This window comes from Rhododendron vialii, chromosome 5a (assembly GCF_030253575.1).
Source record: "Rhododendron vialii isolate Sample 1 chromosome 5a, ASM3025357v1".
Taxonomy (NCBI): Eukaryota; Viridiplantae; Streptophyta; class Magnoliopsida; order Ericales; family Ericaceae; genus Rhododendron; species Rhododendron vialii.
The window spans coordinates 42,700,820-42,721,393 of NC_080561.1; the positions used below are offsets into that span (position 1 = coordinate 42,700,820).

At 38.9% G+C, this 20,574-nt stretch overlaps 2 protein-coding genes and 1 long non-coding RNA gene across 7 annotated transcripts; 1 reads left to right on the plus strand and 2 right to left on the minus strand.

Moving 5' to 3' along the window:
- Window positions 1–841: 841 nt before the first annotated feature.
- On the minus strand, window positions 842–5,599 carry LOC131326168 (uncharacterized). Of its 3 annotated transcripts, XM_058358790.1 has the most exons (7): window positions 4,737–5,596; window positions 4,328–4,408; window positions 3,204–3,278; window positions 2,138–2,182; window positions 1,953–2,042; window positions 1,689–1,790; window positions 842–1,352 (listed from the first exon to the last, which is right to left on the minus strand). In XM_058358790.1, exons 1-7 carry the CDS (start codon window positions 5,343–5,345, stop codon window positions 1,143–1,145), a joined length of 1,212 nt encoding a protein of 403 aa, XP_058214773.1. In that variant the 5' UTR covers window positions 5,346–5,596; the 3' UTR covers window positions 842–1,142. The 3 variants fall into 3 exon arrangements, with proteins under 3 accessions (XP_058214773.1, XP_058214775.1, XP_058214774.1); XM_058358792.1 differs by lacking the exon at window positions 4,328–4,408 and having other exon boundaries at window positions 4,737–5,599; XM_058358791.1 differs by lacking the exon at window positions 3,204–3,278 and having other exon boundaries at window positions 4,737–5,598.
- Window positions 5,600–5,716: 117 nt separating this feature from the next.
- LOC131326169 (uncharacterized) lies at window positions 5,717–14,726 on the minus strand. Its single transcript, XR_009199924.1, has 2 exons — window positions 12,466–14,726; window positions 5,717–7,529 (listed from the first exon to the last, which is right to left on the minus strand). It is a non-coding gene; the product is annotated as an uncharacterized LOC131326169 (long non-coding RNA).
- Window positions 14,727–16,002: 1,276 nt separating this feature from the next.
- Window positions 16,003–20,555, plus strand: LOC131326171 (serine/threonine-protein kinase AtPK2/AtPK19-like). 3 transcript variants are annotated; one of them, XM_058358797.1, is made up of 7 exons: window positions 16,003–16,136; window positions 17,739–18,670; window positions 19,023–19,045; window positions 19,128–19,248; window positions 19,360–19,533; window positions 19,812–19,919; window positions 20,085–20,555. In XM_058358797.1, the coding sequence occupies exons 2-7, from the start codon at window positions 17,996–17,998 to the stop codon at window positions 20,385–20,387; spliced, it is 1,404 nt and encodes a 467-aa protein (XP_058214780.1). In that variant the 5' UTR covers window positions 16,003–16,136; window positions 17,739–17,995; the 3' UTR covers window positions 20,388–20,555. The 3 variants fall into 3 exon arrangements, with proteins under 3 accessions (XP_058214780.1, XP_058214777.1, XP_058214779.1); XM_058358794.1 differs by having other exon boundaries at window positions 16,004–16,136; window positions 18,963–19,045; XM_058358796.1 differs by lacking the exon at window positions 16,003–16,136 and adding an exon at window positions 16,193–16,250 and having other exon boundaries at window positions 18,963–19,045.
- The last annotated feature ends 19 nt before the right edge of the window (window positions 20,556–20,574 follow it).

Below are 20,574 nucleotides of genomic sequence, written 5' to 3' on the forward strand. Positions count from 1 at the left end.
CTGTATTGGCAATTTTGGAAAAATCCTGAACAGCTAGTGTCGTAAAAGAATAATGGGATTTTACTACCATCTATACTGAAAACCAGATGGGAATTGGGTCTGTGGCAAAGAAAATTTAGATGAAAAGAAGAAGTATTTATAGAGTTTGGTGTCGCTATCATTTCCTGGTCTGTCGAACCCTCCAACTCCAAGTTTGAACAAAATGCCAAGTAATTAATCCTGGATACTTTGAACAAAATGCTAAAAAGTCCCCCCGAAGATACTTTTTAAATTTAGCATTCTTGAGTTTATTTTGCAGAATTAATTTTCACATGATAAATCTCATATTTACTATTATTAAATAGTACACAATGCAAGATCCAAAAATGGGATTTTCAAACACCTTTGCATCCTACACTTGAGTAAGGCAGATAAATGAACCAAATGAGTTGAACAATTGAGTGTTTAAGCTTCATTAAAAATTGAACGAGCTTTAGATATATATTATTGGCTTATTTATGAAACAAACTGATCTCAAACGAGCTTCAAATGTGTACATAGTTTTAGGAAATCCTGATCCAAGTAAGCTTTCCTAATCCTAGAGAAATAGAAAAAAACGTGTCCACGACTCCCACATACACCAGAAAGTATATAAACGTAGCAGCAGCAGCAATGCTTAGATATTTCAACTATGGCTTTTCCATCTTCTCTCCACCCGTAATAGCAACATGTTCATTTATGCACTTTTTCCTTTGGTTTTCCCCGTGAGATGGTGTTTCAGGTCATCAGAAGGAAATAACAAAATACTATCCTCATATGCCTTGTTAATTAACTGAGCTGATACCAATGCTAGATAAAGGATGAAAGTTTCTCAAACCCTACAAAGTTGAACAAATCATATCATGCCCCCAAACAGCGTATTTTTTTCTCGAAACGATGTCCTCTGTGATTATGTGCCGTTTCTAGTCTCATCTCTTTACAGGTAAAATTATATACAAACACCAGACCTGAAAAAAGAACTTGAAGCAAACTTCGTTTCAAACAGTATCAACTGGTAAAGGGGGATGGTATAACCTAAATGATAGGATGAATGTTACAACAAGTGGAGGTAGCACATAGGATCAGACTATACACAAAAGGCGCAAGGACCAGAGCCTAGCAGATCATAAATAATCCATAGGAAGCTCCAAATCTTCCTCACTTTCTCTCATTTTCGGGCGGAACTTGCGGCTTGTAAAGCTTTTCTGCCTGCTCGCACCATGATCTCTTAGCCTGCTCCCCCCATGATCAAATTGAACAGGTTCTCTTTCTGGGTCAGAATAATCTCCAAACTCATCAGTAGATTTTCCCAACCTTTGCGAACCCCAAAAACCCTGGCATCAACAAATAATTCAAGAGGTCACTTGGACTGCCTGAAACACTATACTTCCATGCATGCACGACTGCACGTCCTCGTGTGAGTGTGTGCATATATATATATATATCTGAGTGTGAAAGTGCATTACAGGGTCGGATAGTTTGGCCATGGTATCAGTTTTGTTGTCTAAATGCAAAATATTTCTTCACATATGTAGGCAGTAAGCACATTAACAATAGGTGCATACAAGTTTTAAACAAACAAATATAAACTGGCAACGACGAGAGAAAATGAAAAAGAACATAAGTAAAACACAAGTAGAAGCCATCATAGATGGACTCAAAGCAAGTACCTTTGTAAGCCTCTGAATGCGCGAAGCTGCAGCTTCATGCACTACAACAGTGTCAGATACAACTTCCAGCACATCCTCAACAAGCAAAGCGTACGTGCTCACCTGGAATTGTAGAAAATTTGCTGTATCAAACTTTCTTCTCCATGGATTTAGTAACTATAAAAGGCAGCTTGGTCCAGTCAGAAAGATCTTGGCATATTACAGTCATAACCATCATTCAACCTATTAAATTTGTGAGTGTGAATGAAAGGCCCATGTACCTACCAAACTTGATGGAATGATGGATACACCAAATGAATCAAGCTCAAGTGATTCCACAGCTCCTGAGTTCAAGTTGAAAGTGTATCCCCGCACCTATATGAACATGAGATGGAGATGAATGTGGGGGGGTGGAATCCCATGGAATCTCAGTGCATGTGGTGATGCCGTTACACGAAGGATAGGCTTACCTTGCCAAAACTTCGCCGTCCTGCTGTTACCACATTGTATCCTACCTATCAAAAGAAGAACTTCCAATTAGACAGACAGATTTTTAAAAAATTGCAAAAAAGAAACTGAAGACAGACAGGAGAGTCAAGATGAAATTAATAACGGGAGATCCAAGCTTTCCATGGCATGCAGCAATTCCAATTGTCTTCCCATGCCATTGCATCCATCTTTCAGAATTAGAAATATGATGAAGTTTCAAATTTAACTTAAAAAATGATGGCTCAAGCAATATATAGCGGCACTATAAACCCAAAGCGATAATCTACTCCACAAAGGAGTAACACAGCCCTAAAAAGAGTTAAACATGTGTTAATAAGAAATACACCATCTTTTAAAAGGACAAGGGGCTACAAATTTCAACTTCTTGAGGTCTTCTCCTGAGTCTATGTGCATGACTAAATGTCCAACATTGAAATGGTATCTTACTATAATCAGCATGTACCTCTGATCAAAAAGAACAAAAAATCAGCATGTACCATAACAAATACTTCGCATGTTCGAAAGATTTCCTCCACAACATTGTATAGTCAATTTAAGGCCACATCAACTACCCTAGCATTGCAAAGTTCCCTCATGACAGACCAATTACAGGAATTGCTTTACCTGTATACCAAAACAGCAGCTTTTGTTCTATATTCTTTGGCTTTGAACAACTTGATGAGCAAACCGACAGAAACAAGTAGCTACAAGTATGTAAGCTTTCATTTATTTTTTTTCCGAGGATCATTTACTCCCTGATATAATTTTATCAACTCAGACAGAGAACCAAACTTCTTTGTAAAAACAAATCAGTACCAGTCTCACGCGATTTATGAAATAACGAAAGACACCATGGCTATCTTTAAAACTGCACTTGTCGGTTGGTTATCAGTTCAGTAAGATGCAGAAAACTAGATCCAACCATAAGAGCAGAATACCAGGGAGCTAATAGTGTAGCCTTTATATATTGTCAACGGACTCCCCCTGTTTCTCTCAGTAACTTTTATCTACATAAAACACTGAGGAACCGTGCGAAGTTAAACATACCAACGTTTCCAGGCCAACCATATGGAAGTCATTTTCCAGCACACTCTCATCTGGGATTAGCACCACATCGCCAACCTAGAGATAATACCAGATCCTCAATAAGATTGCACAATGGTATTTTGATACAACAAATGCAAGGAGTAACTGGTAGAGATTTGGCCTATGTAGCACCGACACGTGACACGACACCGACACGCCGACAAGTAAATTTCAAAAATTGGAGGATGCGACACATTTGGTGACGCATTTTAAAAAACATTGAAGCATACAATTATAGGAATAGAAACTAAAGAAAGTAAGGCTCTAAAACTAAAGAAAGCAACACCATGTGTACCTAAAATTATATTTATCATTATATCATCCACAAAAGTATTCCAACGAAAAGCATTTCATCAGTGTCTTTCTAACCCATAAACCATCACCCATCACAAAATAGATACGACTTCCCTAAGTTCTAATTAGAACCTACAATTTCATTTCTCACAACTGGCAAGGTTCATCATTCAGTGGTGGGATGTTCCTAGAAAAGAAGGCGTTGCCCAAGCCCGACTTGTTTTACCGGTGTCCGAAGCATTTTTTACAAGCATCCCCAAAGTGTCCAAGCGGAAAACATTGAGAAAAATAGGACACTTTGAATTTGAGTGTCGGACCCGTGTCCGGAGATTGTCAGTGTCCTATAAGTGGTGTGCGTGCTACATAGGATTTGGCATTCACTGTTCTAGAAACTAACACATTACATATGCATGATGAAAACATCAGACTTGTCCTAAAAAGATGAAACGATACATCTTTAACTGTGCCTACACAGAAACATCGCAAAATTCAGGGGTACAAACACCATGCCACTGTCACTTTGAGCAGTTTAGCTCACCATCATAGAACAAGGCGTAAGGCTGTCAAGTTTGTATTAATTTATTTTGCATAAAATTACAAATGAAGGGCAAAAGAGTGAAAGTTCTCATGCCACCATTCTTCAAAAGAAAACAAAAAATTGACAAAAGCCAGGCAGCACATTTTTCTGCAGTATTGTCAATGGTAACTGATAAGGAAAGACAACAACTACATAAGGAATATCAGAATCACTCTGCGCATAGAGAGAAAGCAATTTTTCCATGAATGTTTACCTGACTAACATTCTCCAGAAAAAACCTTTCTGATTCCCCAGAAAGCAAGTTTGGCCGCACCTCTACCACCAATACCACCCACTAGGAAGCACAAGGGGAAAACAATATCAGGTTAAGTGCCAACTTATAATTGACAAACTCTAACATACAAAAGCAAACTGCAGTTTAAATTACTGTCACGGAGTTGGAAAATCACATGGCAACAGAGTCCCTAAGTACTGCACTTCATCGGAGCAGTAGAGATTGGCTCATTTATAACAAGAATTTATATGTTTCGTTTTCACTATTATGGGTCGACAGGCAATAGCCATTCAGTCTCAAATGTCATAGGTATATTACATTACCCACAATTCAATATCCATAGTGTTTTATTATTAATTGAAGATGAGAATGTATATGCTGAACTCACAGATACAGTGTCCACCCAAAGCTGTGAGACAAAGCCTAGGCTAAGAGCAGATTGGGTGCTTATGACTTGCTTTGCCAACATGTTTGATCTCTTCATCAGTTGTCTACCCCTCCTCGCATTTCGGTCCCCATTTCGCCTCTCTAATTCCTCCAACTTCTCATCACACCCTTCTTCACTTCTAACCAAATCCTCATCCTTCAACCTCTCAATAAAATCAACACCAGACGAAATCGACGCCTCATTAATTCGAGCATCCACCTTTGTTTCCTTACCCATATAAACCCTGTTTTCGCTCTTCGATTTCTCTTTCCCACGTTTGAGGTCAATTTGCTGTTTTCCTCTCTCCTTAAGCCCTAGTTCCCCACTAAAGGCTGTTCGAATCGAATTTCGACTAGTTTCCATCGAATTTGTCGATTTCGCTGAATTGTCATCGGCTTCATTCGATCCGAAACAAGCACGGGTAAATTGTGAACCCCCATTTCGAGGGGTCGAAATCCGTAGCGTGCGCCCAATTGCGGATATGCAACTGCAACTACCAAACTTGGAATTGGGCGATACTGTAATGGAATAAGGTAAAAGGAAAGTTTTTGAAGATACGGCATCACACATGGTGAAGAAAGGGCCTAATGTTTTGCTAGGGTTCCAAAAGCTGGACTAAAACACGTACTCCTAGTCCTATGGATTTGATGGTTTTGAATTCAGGCAAGGAAAACAGGAGTTTGAGGAAAGCTATCGCCGTCGAGCAGCAGTACGGCGGTGGTGCTTCAGAGCTCCGTCGCAGAGATAGTGACTATTTCTTTAGCTCTCCCGGGAAAAATTTCTGTCCAGTCAATTATTTCCAAAGTTTTTTTCTTCTAAATAAATTTCGGCAACACTATCCAAAAGAATTTCGGAATTCTTACTCTGATAAACCTTTTCCTCATTTTTAGAGTTTATTATGCTTAATTATTTATAGTACTTTATATATATAATATGAATCTTGTAACGCCCCGATTTTCCAAGGAATTTCGGAAGCATTAATATATTATACTTAGCATAAATAATATTCTTTTTATTACAAAATACGGGACAATATCTCCTTATTACAGCTTAAGGTTGACATTAATATGCTCTACCCCACATGTACGGAGGCCTTTGGGTGACATGACGTCACAGAGCAATAACTCAGAGCGACTCTAGTTCTGATATGGATTCCAAGCATAATCTTGCTCAGTCTCTGCCCCTGGTATCTCTCCTGAATAGTACGGATCTGGCTCGCAAGGCTGATCTTCTATGCCATCGATACCTGCAGCTTCTGGCAAATTGATCGCCGAAGCAACCGATTTACCAGGATACGAATGTATCCGTGAGTGAAAAATCACCCAGTAGATACCTCTAAACCCATTAACCCATAACATACAAGCATTAATATAATAATGAGCATGAATAATAAAGTTACAGCAATTAGGAGCATATTATGAATTATCTTGTTCTTAGGTGATTTCTAGATTTCTCTACCATGAGAAATAATCCTCCCAAACAACCTCTGAACTATGGCGACTCTGCCGATTTATCCTCCCCTTGCTTGCCCAGCCTGGGGTCCCAGACGAATAAGACCAAACTACATGTCGGGTCGAACTCGGCTGTACCATCACAAGGAGCGAATGATAACCAACCAACCGCGAGAAATGATACCCATACTCCGGTTTCATCCAATAAATCCACCCCCGGAGTATCCGGAAGATAAATCCAACAGTGCCATATTCAGGGTTCGCAAGATGATAATCCACCGGTCTTAAACCACTAGTGCCGATACCGACGACCATTCTTTCAGGAAACCCACGGTCCTCGGCCACTCTGGTTATCTCCTGACCGTAACGTCACAATTGTGACTATAAACGATAATTTCACTTTCCTTAGGGATTTAACGTCTAATCAATTTATTCCAACGTATGAATACCACCCGGGGTACCTATTGTTCAATTTCTACGTTCACGTAGTAACAATAAGGCAATAACGACTTTATTGAAATCCATGAAATTCGTTTCCACAATTTTATTATCTATAATCACAAATTAATAATTATTACTATTTTAATCTTTAATAACAAATTAATAATTATTACCATGTTAATCTTTAATGACAAATTAATAATTATTACCATTTTAATCTTTAATGATAAATTAATAATTATTACGATTTTATAAAATAATCCACATATTACTAAATAGTTTAAAATAAATTTTTATTTTTTTTTTTACAATAATTATCACAAGGATGGTTATTACTTCTAATAATATTAAACTAATATTATAAATACTTTTTATCTACAAATTTCCTTTTCTTTTAAATTAAATAAAAGTATTAATTTAAAATATTTTTTTTTTTACATATTATTTGTATTTATCAATTAGTAAGAGGAATTTGAGCATACCTATAATCCAAATCCCTTTTTTTTTTACAAAAATATTACTAATTATCCACTTAATCTATTAGATAAATCAAAGTGATATAATTATCACGTTTTATACTAAACTGATATTATGCCGTCATAAAATAATATCAAGTCAGTAGTTTTTCATAATAATAATATCATAAAGATTGTAAAATAAATATCAAAAGGGTCATCATCTACATAAATAATATCAAATAGATAGTCAGGACCAGAAATAATATCATAATGGTGAATCTGACAGAAAACGAACAGTAAGCTTTCTGTTTTTTTTTTTTTCTCGTTCGGGCTCATTTCAAGCCCTTTTTACACATCAAAACCACTCTATTATACTTAGGGAGAGTGGGAGAAGAGATACATACCTTCGGTTTGATCAAAACAAGTTTTAAACGAGTTTTTTGAAATTTTCGGTTTGCCGGAGAAACGACCGGAGCACGGCTGATTGGCTCGGCTCTGGGGTATTGGAGGAGGGTCCTGAGTTGCTGGAGGTGGTTATGGATGTTTGGAAGTGGTAATTCGGATTAAGTGGTGGTGCAAGTGGAAAACCCACTTTTATCTCTCGGTTTCTCTCTCTAAACGGCCATGGCCGGAACTCGATCTCTCTTCTAACTTCTCTACTGGTTTATGGACACACAAAAGAGTGAGAGAGGGTTGAGTTTGCTGTGGTTCGGATGGAGAGGGGAAGGGTGGTATTTATAGAGGTTTGGAGAGGAGAGGAGAGAAATGGCAGAGGTGGTGGTGGACGGCTGGAGCTAGCTGGTGGCAGCTGGAGATAGCTGTTGCCAGCTGGGTTTTTCTTTTGCAGGGCAATAGGCTGGAAAGGAGAAGAAAAGAGAGAGGGGGGTGTGCTCGGGTGAGAGATGGCAGAGAGGGGGAGAGGAGGAGGAAAAATATTCTAGTGTGGGTGAGTGTAGGAATCGGTACGGGTATACGCCGAAACAAGTCTCGCGGTGTTCGATCGTCTGGTTTTCGATTTTTTTTTTTTTCGAAAAAGTCTAAGAATTTAATCGTAACGTCACAAAATCATTTCGACGCTAATCATGGTCTTTCTTAGTGAATAAGTAATCTCGATTATCAAAGAATATTTTTTTTTTTTTTTTTTAAATTTTGAAAACTCGATTTGATTTTAAGCGGTCTTTAACTAATTAATCGGAATTTAATAAGTTAAGACAAGAATTTAAAGAAAAGCTAATATTACGGAATTTTTATTTATTAAAAATTTTGGAATATTACAACCTATTCCCCTTAACAAAATTTCGTCCCCGAAATTTATGGTGCACTCTCTACGGGAAAAAGCTCTTTATAATTCTCTCTCATTACATCTTCTCTTTCCCAAGTACTTTCTTCTATACCACGGTGTCGCCAGAGTACTCTAACTAGCTTGATTGTTTTTCCTCTAATGACCTTCTCTCCGTGGTCCTGGATTGCAACGGGTCTCTCCTCGAATGTCGAGTCCTCGTCAACTGTGACATCTTCCCAGTTGATGATGTGGGAAGGGTGGGCCATGTACTTTCTCAGCATGGAGACATGAAATACATTGTGTACTCTGTCAAGCTGTGGCGGCAGCGCTAGCCTATACGCAACTTCTCCAATTCGTTCGAGAATCTCAAACGGTCCGATGTAGCGAGGCGCCAGCTTTCCTTTCTTCCCAAACCTGATGACTCCACGTTTAGGTCTGATCTTGAGGAAGACGTGGTCACCAACGGTGAACTCTAAAGGTCGCGTTCTTCTGTCAGCATAACTCTTTTGGCGGCTTTGTGCTGTTTTGATCCGCTGAGTGATGATTTTGATCTTCTCATTTGTCTCTTTGACAAGATCTGGTCCAAGTAGGTGTATCTCTCCTACTTCGGTCCAGCATATCGGTGATCTGCAAGGGCGTCCATACAGTGCCTCGAATGGAGCCATTTCTATGCTTGACTGATAACTGTTATTGTAAGAGAACTCCACCAAGGGTAGATGTCGCTCCCAACTCCCTTGGAAATCTAGTACACAGGCTCGAAGCATATCCTCTAGGGTCTGAATCGTCCTTTCGGATTGTCCGTCTGTTTGAGGGTGGAAGGCGGTGCTCATCCTAAGATCTGTCCCCAGCGCTTTCTGTAAACCTTGCCAGAATGCCGAAGTGAATCGTGGCTCTCGATCTGACACAATCGATACCGGTACTCCGTGCAATCTGATGATCTCCTTTATGTACAATCGGCTGAGCGTGTCCATGGAGTCTGTCACTCGCACCGGTAAAAAGTGTGCAGACTTTGTCAGACGATCGACGATTACCCAGATAGCATTGTGGTTATTGACTGATCTAGGCAATCCTGTGACGAAATCCATAGTGATGTGCTCCCATTTCCATCCTGGGATAGGTAGAGATTGTAGTTGTCCTCCTGGTTTCTTGTGCTCAGCCTTCACTTGTTGGCACGTGAGGCATGTGGAGACATACTTGGCCACGTCATTCTTCATTCCGCTCCACCAATACAGGCGGCGCAGGTTATGATACATCTTGTTGCCCCCTGGATGTACAGCGAAGTTGGAATGATGGAACTCCTTCAGAACTGCTTCTCTAAGAGTCCCTATATCTGGTACAAATATCCTGTCTCTGAATCTCAAACTCTTGTCAGGGTAAACTGTCCATCCGGTAACTGCTTTGTTGGTCACCATTTGGTATCGAATAAAGTCGCACTCCTGATCGAAAGTCTGAGCGAGCAGGATTTCTCTGTGCAACGCTGGTGTAGCCATTATGGCGAATAAGCATGCGCTGCTAGATTCCGGAGATGGTTGAAGTCTGAACTCATTGATCTCATCCATCATCTTCCATTCTCTGACCGCCATACTTGCCACTTGTCCTCTGACCTTGCGACTAAGTGCATCAGCAACTACATTGGCTTTGCCTGGGTGATATGACAAAGTCAACTTGTAGTCCTCCATGTATTCCATCCATCGTCGTTGGCGCAAATTTAGCTCCTTCTGGGTGAATAAATATTTCAGACTCTTATGATCAGTGAATACTTCAAATTCTTCCCCATATAAGTAATAACGCCAAGTCTTGAGGGCGAATATCACTGCTGCTAATTCCAAATCGTGCGTAGGGTAGTTCCTTTCATGTGGCTTTAGTTGACGTGAGCCGTATTCTATAACTTTCCCATTCTGCATAAGCACACATCCAAGTCCGTCTCTTGAGGCGTCACAGTACACTGAATATCCTACATCTCTCTCAGGAATAATCAGTATCGGCGCACTGGTCAATCTCCTTTTCAGCTCCTGGAATGACTTCTCGCATGCTTCATTCCATACGAACTTGACTCCTTTCTGAGTTAGTCGGAACATGGGCTTGGATAAAGTTGAGAAATCTTGTATAAACCTTCTGTAGTATCCAGCTAGTCCTAGAAAGCTCCGAATTTCAAACACCGTCGTGGGTTGCTTCCAATTCAGAACGGCGTCAACTTTGCTATCGTCGACGGAGATCCCTTTTTCTGACACAACATGTCCTAGAAATTTTACCTCTTTCATCCAGAACTCGCACTTACTAGCCTTAGCATACCGTTGATTGTCTCTAAGGGTTTGCAATACGATTCTTAGATGTTCTTCATGTGCTTCCTCTGTTGGTGAGTAAACCAAGATATCGTCGATGAAGACCACCACAAATTTGTCTAAGTACGGCTGAAAGATCTTGTTCATCAAGCACATGAACACTGCCGGCGCGTTGGTCAATCCAAATGGCATCACCAAGAATTCATAGTGACCGTATCGAGTCCGAAATGCAGTTATAGGAATATCGCTATCCCTAATACGCAATTGGTGATATCCGGACCTCAAATCGATCTTCGAGAAACAAGTTGACCCTCTCAGTTGGTCAAACAAGTCATTGATTCTCGGTAGTGGATATCTGTTCTTGATCGTCGCGCGGTTCAACTGTCTGTAGTCGATACATAATCGCAACGTTCCTTCCTTCTTCTTGACAAAGAGTGCTGGAGCTCCCCAGGGTGATGTACTTGGCCGAATGAAACCTTTGTCCAGCAATTCCTGCAATTGAATTTTTAACTCCTTCAATTCTACTGGCGCCATTCTGTACGGTGCCATAGATATGGGTGCAGTACCCGGTTGAAGTTCAATAGTGAAATCTATCTCCCTCTTCGGAGGTAGTCCAGGCAGTTCTTCAGGGAATACATCTTCGAATTCACACACCACTTGGGGTAGGTCTAAGTCCATCTGATCATTCTCTTGAAGTGACAGACTTGCTAACCATCCCATTAGTTGGTTGTGTGGTCTTGATTTGTGTGCTGATGAAGTGGAGACGGGATCTTGTCTATTCCCCTTAAATTTGAAGCACGTCCCTTCCTTCGAATAAGCTGTCACCACCTTGCGATGGCAATCTATGACAGCTCGATAAGAAGAAAGCCAATCCATTCCCAAGATTATGTCAAAGTCCGCCATGTCGATAACTCTGAGATCACAAGTTATCCGCAGTCCAGAGACTTCTATTTCGCACCCTTTACAGACTAATCTAACAGATATCTTACCCCCCGAGGTTTCCGTTAGGGTTGTTGCCATTGTTTCCGCCACTTGTACTAGCGCGATGAGGGTTGTCTCCGTTATCAAAGGTTCCATTTCCCGAGCGAGTGTTTACCATCTTCAAGTGTTCGAAACTTTAGTCAAAAAGGGGTCTATATAAGTCAAAACTATTTTTGGAAGTATACGAACTATTAACAAAAGCACGTAATTCATTACGAAGTCAGACTCATGTTTTCTCGCCGTACGTTCTTGATTATATAGTACTGATAGGTTTAGAGGAATACATATGTAATAGATACGATCGAGCTACGCTCTCGGATGTGATCTACCCAACCTACCCAAGTCTGAGGGTTGAACCTATGCTCTGATACCAAGTTGTAACGCCCCGATTTTCCAAGGAATTTCGGAAGCATTAATATATTATACTTAGCATAAATAATATTCTTTTTATTACAAAATACGGGACAATATCTCCTTATTACAGCTTAAGGTTGACATTAATATGCTCTACCCCACATGTACGGAGGCCTTTGGGTGACATGACGTCACAGAGCAATAACTCAGAGCGACTCTAGTTCTGATATGGATTCCAAGCATAATCTTGCTCAGTCTCTGCCCCTGGTATCTCTCCTGAATAGTACGGATCTGGCTCGCAAGGCTGATCTTCTATGCCATCGATACCTGCAGCTTCTGGCAAATTGATCGCCGAAGCAACCGATTTACCAGGATACGAATGTATCCGTGAGTGAAAAATCACCCAGTAGATACCTCTAAACCCATTAACCCATAACATACAAGCATTAATATAATAATGAGCATGAATAATAAAGTTACAGCAATTAGGAGCATATTATGAATTATCTTGTTCTTAGGTGATTTCTAGATTTCTCTACCATGAGAAATAATCCTCCCAAACAACCTCTGAACTATGGCGACTCTGCCGATTTATCCTCCCCTTGCTTGCCCAGCCTGGGGTCCCAGACGAATAAGACCAAACTACATGTCGGGTCGAACTCGGCTGTACCATCACAAGGAGCGAATGATAACCAACCAACCGCGAGAAATGATACCCATACTCCGGTTTCATCCAATAAATCCACCCCCGGAGTATCCGGAAGATAAATCCAACAGTGCCATATTCAGGGTTCGCAAGATGATAATCCACCGGTCTTAAACCACTAGTGCCGATACCGACGACCATTCTTTCAGGAAACCCACGGTCCTCGGCCACTCTGGTTATCTCCTGACCGTAACGTCACAATTGTGACTATAAACGATAATTTCACTTTCCTTAGGGATTTAACGTCTAATCAATTTATTCCAACGTATGAATACCACCCGGGGTACCTATTGTTCAATTTCTACGTTCACGTAGTAACAATAAGGCAATAACGACTTTATTGAAATCCATGAAATTCGTTTCCACAATTTTATTATCTATAATCACAAATTAATAATTATTACTATTTTAATCTTTAATAACAAATTAATAATTATTACCATGTTAATCTTTAATGACAAATTAATAATTATTACCATTTTAATCTTTAATGATAAATTAATAATTATTACGATTTTATAAAATAATCCACATATTACTAAATAGTTTAAAATAAATTTTTATTTTTTTTTTTACAATAATTATCACAAGGATGGTTATTACTTCTAATAATATTAAACTAATATTATAAATACTTTTTATCTACAAATTTCCTTTTCTTTTAAATTAAATAAAAGTATTAATTTAAAATATTTTTTTTTTTACATATTATTTGTATTTATCAATTAGTAAGAGGAATTTGAGCATACCTATAATCCAAATCCCTTTTTTTTTACAAAAATATTACTAATTATCCACTTAATCTATTAGATAAATCAAAGTGATATAATTATCACGTTTTATACTAAACTGATATTATGCCGTCATAAAATAATATCAAGTCAGTAGTTTTTCATAATAATAATATCATAAAGATTGTAAAATAAATATCAAAAGGGTCATCATCTACATAAATAATATCAAATAGATAGTCAGGACCAGAAATAATATCATAATGGTGAATCTGACAGAAAACGAACAGTAAGCTTTCTGTTTTTTTTTTTTTCTCGTTCGGGCTCATTTCAAGCCCTTTTTACACATCAAAACCACTCTATTATACTTAGGGAGAGTGGGAGAAGAGATACATACCTTCGGTTTGATCAAAACAAGTTTTAAACGAGTTTTTTGAAATTTTCGGTTTGCCGGAGAAACGACCGGAGCACGGCTGATTGGCTCGGCTCTGGGGTATTGGAGGAGGGTCCTGAGTTGCTGGAGGTGGTTATGGATGTTTGGAAGTGGTAATTCGGATTAAGTGGTGGTGCAAGTGGAAAACCCACTTTTATCTCTCGGTTTCTCTCTCTAAACGGCCATGGCCGGAACTCGATCTCTCTTCTAACTTCTCTACTGGTTTATGGACACACAAAAGAGTGAGAGAGGGTTGAGTTTGCTGTGGTTCGGATGGAGAGGGGAAGGGTGGTATTTATAGAGGTTTGGAGAGGAGAGGAGAGAAATGGCAGAGGTGGTGGTGGACGGCTGGAGCTAGCTGGTGGCAGCTGGAGATAGCTGTTGCCAGCTGGGTTTTTCTTTTGCAGGGCAATAGGCTGGAAAGGAGAAGAAAAGAGAGAGGGGGGTGTGCTCGGGTGAGAGATGGCAGAGAGGGGGAGAGGAGGAGGAAAAATATTCTAGTGTGGGTGAGTGTAGGAATCGGTACGGGTATACGCCGAAACAAGTCTCGCGGTGTTCGATCGTCTGGTTTTCGATTTTTTTTTTTTTCGAAAAAGTCTAAGAATTTAATCGTAACGTCACAAAATCATTTCGACGCTAATCATGGTCTTTCTTAGTGAATAAGTAATCTCGATTATCAAAGAATATTTTTTTTTTTTTTTTTTAAATTTTGAAAACTCGATTTGATTTTAAGCGGTCTTTAACTAATTAATCGGAATTTAATAAGTTAAGACAAGAATTTAAAGAAAAGCTAATATTACGGAATTTTTATTTATTAAAAATTTTGGAATATTACAACTCTTGTTTAATAGTAAATTTTAATTAGTTAGATAAAATTTAAATTTAGACGAAAATTTCAAAGTTTGATTAAATATATAAATTAAAAGATAAATATTTTTATAAACAGCACGTATATCAAAATTGAACAATAAATTGGGACGTATGTAGTAGATTCTTTATTAGTATTAGAAATCATGAGACTTGTCGGATTCATGTTGTTATGGAGTAAAAAATTAGTCAAGGCGTATAAAATTGACCCGAACATCTAGTCTAGATCTAGATATATAAGAAAATTGTAAGAGGTGCATTGCCAACACGGGGTAATCAAATTTTGACCCCCCAAAAATACATGACCACCCAACGAGTAATTTTATGGGTATTGACGGGGTCGATACAAAAGACCAATTCTTTGTGTGTGATTCACTAACACATGATTCGAGATGTTTATTTTATGAAAATCATATAAAACATCAGTTTAAATGGATATTGGTAAGTGTTGATTAATCCGTCCAATTTTCGATTCACAATGTTAAGCTGCAAATATTGAATGAATTAATCAAACACCTATCGATATCCGCATGAACTAAAATTTCACTTGCGAAGTAAAATTTATTTCTTTAAAAAAATACATATCTCGTATCATTCTGTGGAATCAAGATCAAAGATGATAACTTTTTAAAGTACTTAATTTTTTGAATGATATTAAAAAAACCAACTCAATCGAATCGTCTAACTTTTAAAAAACGAGAATCCTGAGCTCTTAATAAAATAATGGAACGTTTTGATTAAGCACTTATAGTTATTTAATTTAATTAATTTTTAACTAAAAAATATGAGTGTTTTTTAACACGTATGTACACTATAGGTACTCAATGATATGTTACATATGTACCCATGTTTTTTTTTTGGAACAGAATATGTACCCATGTTATTTTCATTCAAAAAGGAATATTCGAATTTGGTCCAAATCCAATCAGAAAACCAAACCCAAAAACAAGGAATTCCGTTAGATTACTACTCCTATTTAGCTTCTCAAAGCAACTCCTGCGATCTCGCCACGTTGTGGCGTCAACTTTCAGCATCAGTTTTGAACAATAGTATATACTTCTGGTTCCAGCTTTGTGCTGTTGCGTGCGCCAATTATTGAGGGGTATTCAGTATTTCTTGCAAACAAAATATCATCATCCGCACATTAATATTCCGGGTCCCTTCTCGTCTCTTAATTATCAAATAAAAAATAAATGATATAGTTTACGTGGTATCCGATCAAGCGGAATAACTATTCTCTTGCCCGTGCATGCATATGAGGTTTGCGTGAACACACACGAAGTACGTCTTCTCAACATTAAAAACAAGTTAAACATTCTTCGCCTTCCCCTTCTTTCCACGACCCCTGCTGTGCCGCCTCCTCCTCCCCCCCAAGGTAAAAAGATTTCAATCTCTTTCCCTTTTGCTTCCCTCTTTTTGATGTTCGTTTTCAACTCATATTTCTCTCCCTTTCTGAAGGCTCAACAACGAGGAAAATGAGAACGCAAAAGTAAATAAGAGAAGTGCTAAAACTTTAGAAAAACTGGGTTTTTTTTGTTGTCTTCTCTATATGAGTTGAGAGTTTTTTTCTGGGCTAGCTACCAGGCATGCTCCTTTCTGTTGTCCTTGTGTTCGATCAGTTGTTTACGCCTTTTTATTTTGTTGATGCATCCTAGCTTGTTGTTTACCCCATGGGATCTAAAGTTCTGTTCAAAGTCTATGTTGTTTTGGTCTGTGTTGTGGTAGAGATTTCTGAAACACGTCTAGCTACGATGTTTGATCTGATGTTCCCTTGTCATTGACTTCTCATCAGGAATTCATTAAACGGGGGTCATCCAAGTTATACAACCAGTCAAGATTGATTTCGAGTTTTTAGTCTACAAGATTGTTAAAATCAACTTCCATAGATACACCGTAATTAATATGATTAAATTTCGTATAACACGGACACTTTCAGACTTGCCAAAATTACGTGTATAACCGAAAGACGAGAACATTAATACCATAGTCAAAGGCAGGCCCAGTTTATGCCGTTTTAAATCAAAGCAGACCCAAGAAAACGCAAGTTTAGCAGCTTTAGCCCATGGGCTCGTCCTTGTTCGAAATTGGACTTGATATATTAACCATCGATGAGCAAATGGGACTTCAAGTGTTTATCTTTTTAGGATTTGGTCCTGGTATAGACTATAGACACGATAAAGTTACATGTAACACAATATTGAGAAATTTCACGTAACATGTAAAGTAATCCATATGCTTTGTTGGATTTTTACACATGAAAAGTTGACTTTGACAAATAACGTACTTTATGAATTCGTTGTGAACACTTTGTTTATAACTTCGTTTTTGTCATTATTTGCAACTATCTAAGCTGAGAATAGAGAACATCTGCGATGTATTATTTGCAACTACACTAAGGTAGTATGATTAATGCCAAGAATAGAGAACTATCTAGGCTGAGCCCCTTTTAAATTTTAACCCTGCCCATTCTTTTAGTAGTTTTTCCATTATTTTTGGTTTACAACTAAGTCAAATAAGACTTCCCATCACTTTGGTTCGGTTGTGTTGATGATTTATGTTAACTGTTATTTGTCAGTCTACTCCCACTGTGTTTTGTCTTTACTAGTAAGGACCTGATTAGCATCTTTCCTGTTGCGTTATGACTTGTCTGATAGTGCACCATATGGGTATGTGGAAATAATGGCGGGCGCTTACCTATTACCAATTTACCATACCTTTCTATGCAAACATCTTATATATGCTCTATTCATATGAATGTTTTGTAATAAGCTGGAATGTGTGTACATTAGTTTATGTATGGGCTTATCTGATGCATTGCTTACCCCTGTAAATGTTGCTTTGGTAGAGCTGTAACACTGTCCATGAAATACTTGTTGTTTCGCACATTAATTATAAACTTGTTATGGACGAGTACAATTAGCAATGCATTTTCACAGATGTCTAATTCTGTTGTACTTGTTCTGCCCTTGAATAACAGATAGATAGCCAGATGTTAATGAATTCAAGAACCAGCGTAGAGTCTGTTGTTTCCTGTAAATCGGGAAACAAGAACGACTTCTTCTTCTGGATTTCCGTCTGTATACTGTCAACGTTCTTCAAGACTCCAACTGCGAACCTGAACTGTCAAAGGGCTCCTGCAGCAGTACACCAGTTGGAGCCCCATTTAAAGAGTTTCATCCATAAGCAGCGATCCACATTTGACTACCTGCATCAGTCATTTGGTAATTGGGCAGTATGGTTTCCTCACGGTTACCTATCCTTACCAAAGCCCAGACGTCCTTCCAAAACTACCTAATTTTTCCATTAACCATTCCTGACGCTGTTCCCTCCGATAACGATGACTTTGACTTTTGTGATATATTTGGCCCTTTACCAGCTCAGGCCTCAACTGAAGTTAGTCATGTGGATTTTGAGAATTTACTGCCTAAAACAGAGGTGCCCGAGCTTATCTATGATGACCCAGTGGTCATTCACAACCGGTCACATTCTTTGGTTGGTCCCACCACTTGTGTCAGTCAATCTATGAAACTGAGCAAGCTCACCATACATAAGACAGAGGATCCAGTGGAACTTGTGGAGAGTGTCAGGCACGAGACCATGAAAGTTGTTCATGAACTTTTGGTTGATAATCCTATTGCCAAGGGGTCTCTTGAATGTGCTGATGATAATTCTGTTAAGGCCCAGAATGTGGGACTTGAAGATTTTGAGGTCCTGAAGCTTGTTGGTCAGGGTGCATTTGGAAAAGTCTTTCAGGTGCGAAAGAGGGGCACGGCAGAAATATATGCAATGAAGGTAATGCGCAAGGATAAGATATTGGAGAAGAATCATGCTGAATATATGAAAGCAGAGAGGGATATTTTGGCCAAGATACAGCATCCATTTATCGTCCAGCTAAGATACTCATTCCAGGTAATTTTCATCTCAGCAATAGTAAAATGCTTGAAATTTTCTATTTTGTGTGTTTTGTCCCCATCACTAGCTTCCTGTTGGAGTGCTTGTAGCCTCAAACCCAACCTGATTTTTGGAATTCGAAATTTTTTCCTTGTATACTGAAGTAACGTACATTAGCCAATAAGTTTTTTTTGGGGTAATGACATTAGCCAATAAGTTCCCAGGAGCAAGACAATGAAATTGATTTGCTTATTTTGTTGTTTACTTGTGTACATATACAAACGAAAATTTACATCTTTATAAGCTGCAGACGAAATATCGACTTTATCTTGTGCTGGACTTTCTGAACGGGGGACACCTATTTTTTCAGCTCTACCACCAGGGACTTTTCAGGTACGTTCTGTCTTTCTGCTTTAGACATTTCTGTGACAAACCTAAGTATGCACGGCTAACTAACTCTCACAATGTGTTTCAGAGAGGATCTGGCGCGCATTTATACGTCTGAGATTGTCTCAGCAGTGTCTCACCTGCATGCTAATGGCATAATGCACAGGGATCTTAAACCCGAAAATGTCCTACTGGATGCAGATGGCCACGTTCTCTCTCTCTCTCTCTCTCTCTCTCTCTCTCTCTCTCTCTCTCTCTCTCTCTCTCTCTCTATGCAAAATTGTAACTTTAGTTCCCATCTAATTTATTCTTGGTTTTAGGCCATGTTGACTGACTTTGGCATGGCAAAGCAATTTGATGAGAAAACAAGATCAAACTCCTTGTGCGGAACTGTAGAATATATGTCACCTGAAATTGTTCTTGGGAAGGGCCACAATAAGGCTGCAGACTGGTGGAGCATTGGCATATTATTGTTTGAGATGCTCACCGGGAAGGTTATTATCTTATATTTACTTCTTGTCAATATAAGCAGGTCATAGTTGTGTATCGCACTGAATGGCTTTTGTGAAAACTTTTTGTCTTGCGGTGTAATCAGTTCCTACAAGTTTTCGTTTTGTAGTTGCTTCAACGGCAGTGAATAAACCTTAAAATCATTTAAACAAAAAATAGGCAGGATAATTTGAAGGTGCATTAGGAAAATCCATTTGCATTACCTTTTTGGCTGAGCCATTTGCATTATGTAACTCTACTGTTTTGCTTTCTGCTGACACAGCCTCCATTTACTTGCGGGAACCGTGAGAAAATTCAACAAAAGATAGTAAAGGAAAAAATCAAGCTACCATCATTTTTGACTAGTGATGCACATTCTTTATTGAAAGGGGTAAGTATCTGAATATCTCAGCCTATAATTTATTTCCACAATCCCTCCAACCTAGAGGAATGTGGAATTTGGTCCTATCTGAGTTGGAGGGATTCTCAGATACAGTTTGGCAATGTTTTCTTGTACTTTAAATTGTTACGTAGTAATTTCTTGTCATTCTTTTAGCTTCTACAAAAAGAGCCAAGCAAGCGGCTAGGCAGTGGACCAATGGGGAGTGAGGAAGTTAAGCGCCATAAATGGTTCCAGCCGATCAACTGGAAGAAATTGGAGGCAAGGGAGATCCATCCTAGTTTCCGCCCTCAAGTTGCTGGAAAACACTGTGTTGCCAACTTTGACACGCTCTGGACCGATATGCCACTTCAGGATTCTCCAGTGTCCAGTCCGAAAGCAAATAGCAACCACTTCCAAGGCTTTACTTATGTGAGGCCTACAGCCTCCCCTCTTCAGATGAATAATCCTGTTTGCTAGTGTAGCTTCTGCAATCTAGGGTTTCCCGGAAGGCATTGACTGTGATGGTTTATTTAGGATCCTAATGCTGGATATGACGTTATTACACTTCAATTGGCTAATGTTGCCAGAGAAGGTAAACTAATGTGTTGGACATCCAACCCTTCAGTGATGAATTATCATGGTAGTGTCAAAGTGCTTCTTTCCA

Bases quoted from the DNA above. Each gene is read 5' to 3' on its own strand.
- LOC131326168 (XM_058358790.1), bottom strand. From the start codon at position 5,345: ATGTGTGATGCCGTATCTTCAAAAACTTTCCTTTTACCTTATTCCATT. The intron at 4,409-4,736 runs GTGAGTTCAGCA...TGTGCTTCCTAG, and splicing joins TTTGGGTGGACACTGTATCT to TGGGTGGTATTGGTGGTAGA. The intron at 3,279-4,327 runs GTAAACATTCAT...TATTATCTCTAG, and splicing joins TTCTGGAGAATGTTAGTCAG to GTTGGCGATGTGGTGCTAAT.
- LOC131326171 (XM_058358794.1), top strand. From the start codon at position 17,996: ATGGTTTCCTCACGGTTACCTATCCTTACCAAAGCCCAGACGTCCTTC. The intron at 19,249-19,359 runs GTTCTCTCTCTC...TCTTGGTTTTAG, and splicing joins TACTGGATGCAGATGGCCAC to GCCATGTTGACTGACTTTGG. The intron at 19,920-20,084 runs GTAAGTATCTGA...TCATTCTTTTAG, and splicing joins CACATTCTTTATTGAAAGGG to CTTCTACAAAAAGAGCCAAG.